The 12,179-nt window shown below is 41.4% G+C and overlaps 1 protein-coding gene across 1 annotated transcript; it reads right to left on the bottom strand.

The window, feature by feature from the left end:
• Nucleotides 1-4,688: 4,688 nt before the first annotated feature.
• LOC129254369 (uncharacterized) lies at nucleotides 4,689-11,092 on the bottom strand. The gene is made up of 5 exons (XM_064109710.1): nucleotides 11,072-11,092; nucleotides 9,691-9,951; nucleotides 9,479-9,553; nucleotides 9,215-9,334; nucleotides 4,689-9,072 (listed from the first exon to the last, which is right to left on the bottom strand). Exons 1-5 carry the CDS (start codon nucleotides 11,090-11,092, stop codon nucleotides 5,239-5,241), a joined length of 4,311 nt encoding a protein of 1,436 aa, XP_063965780.1. The 3' UTR covers nucleotides 4,689-5,238.
• Between the last annotated feature and the right edge of the window lie 1,087 nt (nucleotides 11,093-12,179).

Here is a 12,179-nt window from a genome sequence, read left to right as displayed (position 1 = left end):
TGTACTTTGATTTTCTCCCGATTATTCTCAGGCGTCAAAAATATCTCGAGCTCTTGCCTTCGCAGCGACTCCAGGACGACTGTTGGATGCTTTTGGACGTTTCCCCTTTTTATTAGACCCAACTCGCCTTTTCTTGACAGTTGCCTGTCGTCGACGGGTAGCGCGTTTTCTTTTGGGAGCCCTCCTAACACCGATCTTTTTATCAAGATGATCTGACAAAGCCCCAGCTGCAAAGTTGATTCCGGCATTGACAGCTCTCTGAGCCAATGAATTGCCCCCTTTTCTAAAGGCAAGCTTTTTAACCACGGCTTGCGTTCCTCTTCTCAAAAGGGGCATAGCTGCCCGCAGTCCTCTGGCTAGTAAACCTCCAATACCAAAACCTTGTTGCATCACTCCTCCGGAGAATACAGGTACACCATTCCCTACTTGGCTAGTGTAATAATCTGTGTAGACTTGAGGCGAGAGATAACCAGTGCTCGCCATGTTTAATTTTTCTTGTAAAAATACACTCTTATCCGTGAATCAAAGAAGGCGATCTCTTCCTCAGATGTAGTTTAACAACGACTCTCCCACGCTGGAATGGAATACTACGACCCATGTCATCCTTTATATGGACTTCGATCGTATTGAAGAGCTTCTGGTTCATAGGTAGATAGTGCGGGGCCTCGAAATTGACAGTTACGTCTTTGCCATGTCTGTCCTTTACTGTCACAACTCGTAAGAGAGGGGCCCTTGTATCGCCCACAAGCTGATGTTCAATGAGGTCTGTATACACATATAATCCATGAAACAACATCATATCGACTGGTAATGGAGCTTCTAATGGCCCCGCCATGGAAGACCCATCCTCAAAACCCAACATGGTAGCCAACCCTCCCGTCATTTTTACCCTGTAAAAGGGATCTCGCGTGACAAAGGTCACTTTGCTAGAATAATCGTTGAATGTAAACTCAATGGTACGACGTAAATCTGTCGGGACAATTAGGATCAGAAGCTCTTTGATGTTGTCATAGTAACCATTTGGGATGCGATGTTCGTCCCAGCTTATTCCACCATCGCCTGAGTATAGAATTCCGGAGTTCAAGTGGGAAGAATGATAATTAAACCATCTGTTCGGGTAGTGCAGCTCTACCATCGCCATTTCCCAGATTCCCTCGAGTATGACGGTATGAGGTAGTCTCACTTTGAACGAAGAGAGGGTATTCCTAGGGAATACATCGAGTGAACTGTTGCTAGGCAGAGTCACATAAAACGAGGATGCTGTTGTCTTAGCCATGGTGAGTGAAATAACACCCGTTGCCTTCGGTTGATCTCTTTTATGGAATAGTTTTAAGGTCGGTAACGTAACTGTTGAACTTGTCGGGATAGCCCCACCATTTGACGAAATATTCTTTCACACCTCCTCGCTTCCTAGTATGCAGAATTTTTTCTATTTTGTAAAAATCATCTCGCGGAGGGACGACTTTTTGTAATTCCTGTTCGTAGAAGGTGCCATCAATTTCTTCTCCACCGGCGTCCTTGACTTTGTAGACGATGGGTGTCCTTCCAATAAGTCGGCTGATGGAGAATATCTCTTCCGTCCACTTGGGAAGATACCCTTTCCTGAAAACCTGCGTTGCTATGGAAAGCCTCACGTGATCTCCCATTCGAAACTTTGCCTCCTTGGAACCCTTTTTAGGTAGGTCAGCGTACAACGTCATCCATACATCCTTCTCATTCGTTGCCTTAACCTCCGAGGGTGGGCGGCCGATACTCGAGTGCTTGCGACGATTGTAAGCCGAAACAAACTTTTGCAGTACATTCGTGTATTTGCGTGTGTTGTGACTGGTGAAGTACTTGAACATCTTCTCTTTGAGGGTTCGGTTGAATCTTTCTACTACGCTAGCTTTTGTTTCGTTCTGAGTAGTAAAGAATACGATGTCTTCTTCTTTCAACATGCGCTGAAAGGGTTTGTTGATAAATTCCCCTCCTTTATCAGATTGTAGTTTGTATGGCTTTCGGCCTTCTTTCAAGATTTTCTGAAAGCCCTCAACAAGGGTCGCCGCTTTCTTGTCTTTGAGGGGTAAAACCCAAGCATATTTGGAGAATATGTCAATACAGGTCAGGAGATATTTGAATCCTTTATTTTGTCGCGAGAGAGCCTGCATATCAACCAGGTCCACTTGCCACTGATGATCTATGCCATAGACGATGACTCTGTTTCGTTTAAACCTTCTCCGTAGGGGTTTGTGAAGTGTGTAAGTCGATTGTTCTGTCAACCATTCCTTTATGTCCGACCTCTTTATATTTTTGTTTTGTTTCCTTAGCTCGTGGTAAACAGCATCTACACCACCAAAACCGGCAGGGTTTTCCGGATCGTAATACACCTTTTTTAGGATGTCCTCCATCGGATGATTCGTGTATATTGATGTTTCCTTTGCAGCAAGCCAAGGCACATCGGACACGTTCCAACTGTAGCCTCAGTGACGGAGGCCAACATCCCATGTTGCTCGAGAACAGAAGTGTCATGAAATGAATAAGAAAGTTGAATACCGATGTTTATCAATACTGGATCCAGTCTGGGGAGGACTGTCTCTTGGGTCGACCTCTTTTCGTTGCAGGAAGGTGATCCGCTCTAGCAAACACCTCCACGGTATTCAAGTTGTCTGGTTTGTGATCTTGAAATTCTGTAGTTCGGGGAAGTAAGGATTCGGTAGAAATTTGTCGTTGCATGAAGTTCCATCTATCTTGGTTTCCCACGAGCTCCCTCGGGGGATGCAGAGTAGCCATCACCCGTGCAAATTCTTGCCATCCTTTTGGAGAAAAACTCTTCCTCTTTCTCAACATATCATTGACTAGGTCGACAATGTGCGTTCCTTCTAGCGCCTTGCCATCCAACAAAATTTCTCCCTTGTCATTGATAGCTATGCGATGATCAGGTGCAGATTGAAGGAGATGCATGATTTGCCCTGCTTTCTGGACCAGTGTTTTAGGGACACTCTCTTTGACACGCTGCATCCAGGGGGAGGTGGAAGGAGCGGTATGAAGCGTTGCCTTTTCGTTTGACTTTGCAGACGTGATCGCAGGAAGATTATTCCCCGGTACATTCTCCACCTGTAGGGCTATCGGTTCATTGAGTTTGTGATGTAGGTTGATGTACCCCATGAGGGCTTGCTGATAGAGTTTCACTCTTTCATCCTCTGGAATGTCCTGCCTGCGTAAAATAGTCTGCATTTGCTCGTCTAATCCGGCAAGACCTTTAAAGGTAGGAGCTACTCCATGCTCGTGCGAAGCGTTAACATGCTGAACGGTTTCGTGGGGTACCAGCACCATTTTTTTGGCGTACTGCATGGTGGTCGCTATCCTTTTTTCTACGATCTGAATATTTTAGCCAGGATTGGGGCAATCAAAAATGGTAAAAATCCACCTCTCTGGTTTACCAGCTTCTTTTTCTTTTTTTGAAGAGAGATCTTTTTATTACAAAGGCTTCTCAACTTGTGCTTATGCTGACGAAGTTTATTTTTTTCCACAACAGACAAAGGAACAGTGCCGTGAAGGATATTAAGTGCGCATTCACAAATTGTTTCAATCAAATCCTTTTTAGCACCTTGCAGTACACCTTTTCTTTGTGCCGGGGTTCCCCTAGCCAAGACGCGCAGGTATGGAATGTTGCTCTTTACACGGCGAGACATGCCGAATGAGTCTGTTGTTGCTTTCGCAAATGTATTTATATGTCAACTGATGACCATTCCATTTTGCCCAACCTCTTTATAGGGCAAACACAGTTATTTCATGACATACACCACATTTCTTTCTCCAGGGAAAATATTACTTCTTAACCGTAATTTTTCATCCGTGTCTGGTTTGAGGTCTACGAGGAGATAGCCATGAGGTCGACCCGTTGCATCTTTATAGGCTTCTTGCAGAAATTTTCCATTTTGCGGGTAAATTTGTTTTGCCAAGTGGACAATCTGAGAAGAGTCGCGTGGATTTTTGAACAAGATCATGTAGTGGGCATTGAGACTGATGGTTCTACTTTCTTTTCCCTGATGAAATAGGTTCTGGCTTATTAAAATAACGGAAAGGTTGCGATGATGACTACCTTTAGTGAAAAGGTGCGACACCCTTTGATCCTGATTTGCCTGGGACATTAAATCATCCAGAACGATTAGATTAGAGTTCCTGCGGTCAAATATCCCTTCCAAATCCGAGGGAATACCTTCCTGAAATTCAATGAATGGCATATCCCTCGCCATATCAGCATAACCCACCTGATATTCCCCATAACACCAAATGACTTTATCAAAAGGTTTATCCACCAATTTTTCATGATGTTTGAGGAGTTTCCTCACAAATTGAGTTTTACCGCACCCCGTCGGTCCTGCTATGAGAGCTGTAAATGGATGTTTCAGGCGAACGTCCATCCCACCAAATGCCTCCAACTTGTCAGAATCACTCTCCTTTATACATGTACATTCAGTCTCTCTGATTTTTTGCGGTTCTTTTATACATCTCGTACTTTTTATTTTTTTTTATTTTTGTTTTATAGCATTTACCTATAACATACTTATTGCTTATCAAACATCGGCGAAAAGACCTCCCTCATGCTCTCTCGCTTATCGTGTCATACACACTCCTTTTTATGCACACATTACAATAAAAAGAGACGATCGATAACAATGAATGTGATTTGTTTTCGTATTTATTTTCAGACATTTTGAAAAGTCAAATATATAATGTATAAGCACAGGATATAAAAAATATATATCTTGATTACATATAACAATATACATATACATCGTCGTTCAAATTGAGGGTGGTGGATTATTTTCCCTACAATAGTTCACGTCTAACCGAAGGCGAATAAGGGATACGATTGAAAAACCCTCTCTCTCTCTCGTTCTAAACATGCAAACACACACACACACTCGCAGAAGTACGAACAAATTAAATGGCAAGAATTTTCTTAGTATATATATATATTGCACCATTCTGAAATCCTTTACATAACTAAGTAAACAAAGAGCAATTATCATACACTGAAATATTATCGTTTATACACTACATCAATCATCAGGTAGCACCGAGTGCTTGCAATAATATGACACAAAATTTGGCATAAAAATATTTGATTTATAAAGTATTCTTTGTAGCGCGTGAATTAAATATAACATAGGAAAATTTGGAGGTGAGATACAATGCAAATATAGAATGTTAGAAGGTAAAGAGTATCAATGGTAGAAATACAACATATGTATCTTAATACCCATATGGAACAGTGTTAAAATCGGATAGACGTACCCTCTTATCATATACCATACGATGGATTTTATTTTCCACGCGGGATACAATATTGTGGGTACGCATCCTCGCGATTCTATGCGCATTTGTAACGGTGGTGTGAGTGCGTTCACCATGCACGAGCTCGTTGAGTGTGTCGAAATTGACCAGCTTTGCATTTCTATAATTTAGCGTGATACCACGTACTTTGCAAGCTCCGGGCATTTCTTTTCCATGCTTGGTTGAGAAAACCTGGTAGCTGTAGTTTTTTGGTCCCAAGGCCTGAAGTTCCGTAATATAACTACCCACCCCAAAATCTTTTTCTAATTCATCCGTCATATCACCCAAGAAATTCCCAGTGGGGACATCTTCTACTTCATCATTCTTGAGGTATATGATAGAATCTGTATCAAAATACAGCACATTCTTCTGAAGCTCTTCGAGGTACGAATAGAGCTTCAGACGAGCCCAACACGTGGTGAAGGCAGCCACTACCACATTTGTGTTGGGGAGGACTTCTAAAAAGTCATCCTCCTCAACATATTGCACGTGCGCCATATACGAAGTAGGGAAGTCGACATATTTAATGATCAATTTGGGGTCCGACACCAGTGAGAAGAATTCTTCAGGTTCCACCGTATAGACTGTCTTTGGAAGATTATTCCGCTGCCCAAACTTGCCCCAAAAGCTGTTAAGACAAATCTTGCTCACAGCCCTAAGTCCTTTATTGGCTTTGATTTTTAAAGGGTCTAAGAGCACACCTTCTCTTTCATGATATTGTCTCACATAATTTGCGCGCTTTTTTTGTATATCGGCGGACACCTCGTCGTCATGGGAATGACATTCGGAGGGCCATCCGCTTGATTCCTGTTTGACTTTCAAAAACAGATCTATGTAATCCCTGAAGAGTCCTCCTTCCTGGGTTCGAGGATTGTATTGGTCAAAGTGAGGATAATGCCACACTTCGAACAGTTCTACAACCTTGTACCCCAATTCTATTGCCTTCTTTACTTCCTCCGTAACCCACGTAGATTCAAGGGCCCTTTCCTCGTCGCTATGCGTACATTTTGAAGTTTGCTTTTCGTTGGCGCATGTGCGACACAAAGGAAAGAGAAGCTTATTCTCCTCATTCCTGTATGGGAGAACAGGGTGAAATAGTTGTCGAGGTGGGTAGACTTTACATTTCACCAATCCAAAATAGCGCTGAATATCCTCGAAATCCTTTGTGATAATGTCGGGATGACCCAGGGGATATTTACCGTACTTGCAAACCCAAGGATAAAGACTACAAACATCTACATATTTGATTCTCTCATTACCCTGAATTCTATGACTCAATTTCACCGCGTTTGTCCTCCCTCCGTAAAAAGCATGCCGAGGATTGAGAGGATCCCGAAACTGTAGTTTTTCCAAAAACGTCTGTAGCGTCTTGTTTTCGCGTCTTAATTTTGCAAAGTCACACTCCCACATCGTGATGACGCGATATCCCTGTTTCTTCAATGCATTTATTCTATACATTGTCTGGTCGTATACCTCCTGAACGGTGGTACTGGAACCAGGAACAAGCAAATCACGCCTTTTGTAGCAGCGTGGACACCCATGCCAAATATCCCCTAAAAATTCATAACAAGTCCGCGTTGCTGAATCGTAACCATCCACTTTGTAGTTGCCGATTCGATGTTCACCACCGTTACGCGCATGCTCTATTTGAATTCCCTCGTTATGACTAACCCATTCGAGCCATTTCAAGGCAATGATTGAGTGTCGATCTTTATGTCTGTATCCTTGGACAGGGATGAGACCTATGGAATTTCGCTTCAAAAATTGCGTCCGAAATACAGTATTGCAGGCTGAGGCAATCGTTATGTTATGGAAGGGGTCGATGTTATCCGTGACGCTCATAAAGAGACGTCTGAAAGCCATGCAACCTTCCATCAGAATTTGGACATCAGAACGACAATACTCTAGTAATTCTCTTTGAAGGTTAAAATTGTCGTTTTGATGGTGCGCATACCAAACATCAAACTCGTCGCGTTTTTCTGTTGACATCCCATCTGGATCGTAATATTTTTTAGGTGGCAAGGTCGGTCCGTCATGATCTTGGTTTTCGAGGGTATTGAAAAAGTGAGGAAAGAACCCTTTTTTCAATTCCTTCAGTTGAAAGGTTGAAGGAAAAGAAGACAATGGCATGGCAAGAAAACTAAGTGAGTCTATACATTTTACATCATTTAAAGTGAGTGATAGAATTTTAGCACCACTCATGATGACTTGAGGTACCACCCCCGACTTTAGACAATACTCCTGAATGAATTGTGAATCGTAGGATCGAGCATTGTGAGCAATGGCAATGACCCCCCTGTGATCTTCCTCTATGCCAAATAACCATTCCCCAAACTTGTCCAACGTGTCTTTCCCCCTAAAAACATGTTCACGTACCCCACAATCAGGGCATGCATCTTGTTTGTCAAAACACTGCCCGCACACTCTTATTGCTACACAAAGATTGGGTACATGTTTAAAGACTGAACCGTGATCATTTTCATCGACTTTGTCATCTTGACGACATTCAAAGTCGTAGAAAATAAACTTTTGGGTATCGTCTCCTTTCTTCCTCTCTTCCTGATTTTTTGCTTTGTTCTTCTTTTTCTTGGGCAGAGGAATCATAAAGCATTGATGACCCTCCTTTGATACTGTAGTACGACATCGTTCACAATACCCGAACCTACAATCATGGGTCTTGTCACTGCCGCGGGTGCTATCTAACATTACATTGCACTGTTTACATTTGAAGAATAACCGACATACACTCTTATTACCACTTACCTGTTTAAGATGGTTGTCGAAACATTCTTGACTTTTGAACACACGCCCACATCGTTCACACATTGTTCTTTTAATCAATACACAATTTGTCTCACTCTTACAGGCACTGCATGTATCTTTGCACTTATGCTTGGCCTTCATATCGTATCCCTTTAGACAGGTATTACAGAAATATGATTTGCGAAGAAATGCTGGCATCTTAGTGATGACATCGAAGTGATTGTTGTGATAGAATAAAGAAAGAAAATGCCTATTGGGTGGTCCGGCATATATCCTGCCGTGGGCTCCACCATTGACATAGACGGCAATCTGGTACCCTCGCTCTGTCAGGATATTTTGAAATTTTTCTATTTCTGGGATTCCACAAACACCCTCCGGTACGTTAGAGTCTATAAAGAGTTGTTTTGCCGCATCAAATTGGGTCGTGTATTTTTTAGGGTGAGTGATTTGATGAAAATTAGCAGGATCCTCCTCTTTATGAGCATGTGCCATGGCTACTACCAGTGCTCTACCTAGGCAAAGCTCATCTTTGTTTGTAATTTGGATAAATCTACCCTTTTTGCGAATGAATTTGTCAAGGGGAATCATATTTTCCGATCCCTTACCTCCTTGCGGCATACGAATATGAACTAAACGTATTTTGAATCCTTCCGAGATGTTAAAATCTTCGTTGGATTGTAAAATTTGCTCCAACAAAGCTAAAATTCGATCGACTGATAGTTGATCATATCGAGTCAGAGGAATGCCTACATCCTGACGTAAATTGGAACCTGACAGAATGAAACCTACAAGATCACCGTTCAAGAAACCCTCGGTTAGACGTGAAATAATGCTAGAAAATAATCTACCTATAACTTCGAGGGAGCCCATCTCCTCAACAAGCCGATGCAACGGCCTCACGACGATGTTAAAATCCGTCACGCGTCCTCCGAAGCGGGGTGCATCTCTTTCTTGCTCCTCCACAACATCGTAAAAATGTTCCATGTTTACCTGTGGATATGCATACACACACAAAAAAAAGAAGAAAGTGGAATTAGAGTAAGCATATTAGATACTCTTATTTTAAGTCATTTGATATTCTCCAGCATTGCTTCATTAGGTAACGTCATATTTAAAGATTGAAATTACTTACTTCTTCGGAGGCCACGTTATCCGATTCAGGGGCTTTGCTGTTTTCACTTTCGAGAGTATTCGAATCGAGAGCGCTGCTTTTCTGAGAGTCAAACAGATCCCGACTACTATCTGGCAAAATCTAAATTGTATAAATGAAAAAAGAATAAAACGCTATTAGATTATAATGATAAAGCTTACATATCTATTGCATACATTTTTAAAATATTTTTTTCCCAAAATAGTTTAAAAAAACGGGTATACAATAGCAAGGATAGGGACGTACCATTTCAGAATCTGAGGGATCTATTTCGGATTCCATGCGTTCCTCTTCATCCCTTGTAGGGCTTTCAGACACCATCTGTAACGTAGAAGTAAAGAAAAAATAACAACATACAAGTCAGACTGGTTACATCAACACTTGTGTTTATTGTTCAAGCTTTATCTTTTTCTGTTCCTATATACACTGACTCAAATATTAAAAGATGATAAACTTACCATTTCAGAAGGGGTTTCAGGAATGACAGGATATTCCTCCTCGTCATCGGGAGTTTCAGGGATAACGGGATACTCCTCCGTGGTCAAAGAAGGCGAGGACCGAACGGATGAAATTCCGCGTCTTGCATCTAGCAATTCCGCCCTTTCATTGGCCCTCCTTGCCTGGTGTCGTTTGCGTCGCTCCTCCAAGCTGGCAAGTACTTGCCTAGCTTGAATATATTGATGTTCATCCTGAGATGTCCACTGACTAGCCATGGTCTTCTGAAATAGACATATATATTTTGTTTTAGAATTTAGAAATGCAGATGACATGGCCTAAACATTTATGAATAACATATCGATACAAGTAACATCCATTTACAGAATTCCATCTTCTCGGGTTAAATCATGTTATGCATAGAATATTTAAAACAGTGTCATATAATAAATCGACTCTAAATAGTTTGTTTCAAATAGTAATCGGTAATTTAAGATAGAAAAGTAAATTTCCTACTTACTGCAAGTGTCAAAAAGTAGATACGGCTTGATACGATAGATGGAGCTCACTTGTCTCTACAGTTATCCTGAAGAATGTGACTATCTCGAGTAATGCCTCGACAATATATAGCCCCTGTTACTAGGCAGTTGACCCCCTTGGCAACTAACAAACAGCTTCTCGACTGAACCATCGTCAATACACAGCCCTTGTTACTAGGCACTGGACCCCCTTGACAAATATCAAACAACTTACATTGCAATGATTGAAATACATGTTATACATGTAAGAGAAGATTGGTTACGGTCATTTCCCTTCGCCCATGTATGAATGGAGGGAACTAATCTATTCGATCAATACAGAGTGAACTCCGAATACAAAAATATTGATGGGCGGAAATAATCTCTTTGGTCAATACAGAGTCATCTCAACATCATCGACCCCTCTCTTGAAGTACTGTTTGCTGCAAGCATGAAAGGATACAGTTCATAACCAGACTTTCTTATCTATTGGACTATGTAGGTACCAGTAATGTAAGAATAGGGGCAACTTTTACATATTTTTAAGTTGTTGCTATGTTTTTCCGTTCTCAGGCTACTATTCAAGTTTTCTTATTGTTTCATCCGTCCCCGTTTCTAATTTTAACCTTCAAACAATAGAAATGGGTTAAAAATACATCCAATCAATTTTGTTTACCTTGTTGCTGGGTTTTTGTTTATCTTGTTGCTAGGAAACATACCCTGGACATGTCACCAACCCTGTCGCATGCATATTCATTAGACCCTCTATTGTGCACTTACTTTGATTTTCGACCGCTCATGCATATTCATGAGACCCTCTATTGTGCACTTACTTTGATTTTCGACTGCTCATGCATATTCATTAAAACCTCTATTGTGCACCTACTTGGACTAGGAGGTCTCCCATTGTTCCCTTTGTTTATCCACGATACCCTTCTTTTGTTCTACTCATGAATATTCATCGTGTGATGTCATCTTGCCATTCATACCCTCCATTGTTATGCAAATTAACTATTACGTCATATTCCATTGTTATGCTAATTTGCCCATTGTGCACTTACTTGGACTTCCTCTTTCTCTATGGTTCAATCAAGTTGGTCCTTATTGTCAAATATGTTAAAAATGAAATATTGTATAATTCAAACAATAAAAAACTAAATAAAAAGTGAGTGAAGGACATCATCGACTCTCTCATTTGCATGTCACTGAATCGTGCATATCACTGTTTTGTGAAAAATAAGCGAAACTTTAGAATGTCATAAATTTCTTATTTTACATCCGATTTCAATGAAATTTTCAGCGTTATGCTAGTTTGATTTATCTATTCAGATCAACATTTTTTCGGGGTGGACTTGACCTTTACGTTACATAACACTCAATAAAGTGGTTTATATCCGTAGCGAGAAGGGGCTGGGGGTGGTCGGGATGATGGGATGAAGCTACATTTTGAAGGTCGAGAGCGTTGTTGGCTCAGTCGGTAACCAAAGATCGTGGGTTCGAGTCCACCCCGGGCGGATGACTGAAGCCAGTGCGTTGTGTTTAAACGTCTCTCCCATGTTTCATACATGCAGGCTATGTTACAGTGGAAAACACTCCGTCCCTCGGATAGGACGTTAAATGGAGGCCCCGTGTAGAGGAGAGTCACCACCTTTGCACGTTAAGAACCCACTGCACTATTCGTATAAGAGTAGGGGGAAACCCCGGTGTAGTTGTCCACCTGCACTCCCCCAATGAGTTATATCGGGAGGAGAGACCTGCGGGTCATAGTGATTCAGTTCGCTTTTCGCCTTCCAGGCACAGGTGACGACAAACAAATACTACTACTACTACTACTAATAATAATAGTGTAGTTTAAACTAACTAAATATTTTCGCTACACTGGCTAGCTTGCATTCTAATGCATAAATCGATTGAGCACATAAATCTAAATTACCATTATTGCTACAAGTTCAAGTTAACGTCAAAGCTTATCCATGTTTTATTGTTCGAAATAA

This window comes from Lytechinus pictus, chromosome 14 (assembly GCF_037042905.1).
Source record: "Lytechinus pictus isolate F3 Inbred chromosome 14, Lp3.0, whole genome shotgun sequence".
Lineage (NCBI taxonomy): Eukaryota > Metazoa > Echinodermata > Echinoidea > Temnopleuroida > Toxopneustidae > Lytechinus > Lytechinus pictus.
The sequence above is the reverse complement of the archived record's forward strand: the minus strand, read 5'-3'. Positions and strand labels throughout refer to the sequence as shown.

Bases quoted from the DNA above. Each gene is read 5' to 3' on its own strand.
- LOC129254369 (XM_064109710.1), bottom strand. From the start codon at position 11,092: ATGGGAGACCTCCTAGTCCAA. The intron at 9,554-9,690 runs GTAAGTTTATCA...TCTACGTTACAG, and splicing joins CTGAAACCCCTTCTGAAATG to ATGGTGTCTGAAAGCCCTAC. The intron at 9,073-9,214 runs GTAAGTAATTTC...GCATATCCACAG, and splicing joins ATAACGTGGCCTCCGAAGAA to GTAAACATGGAACATTTTTA.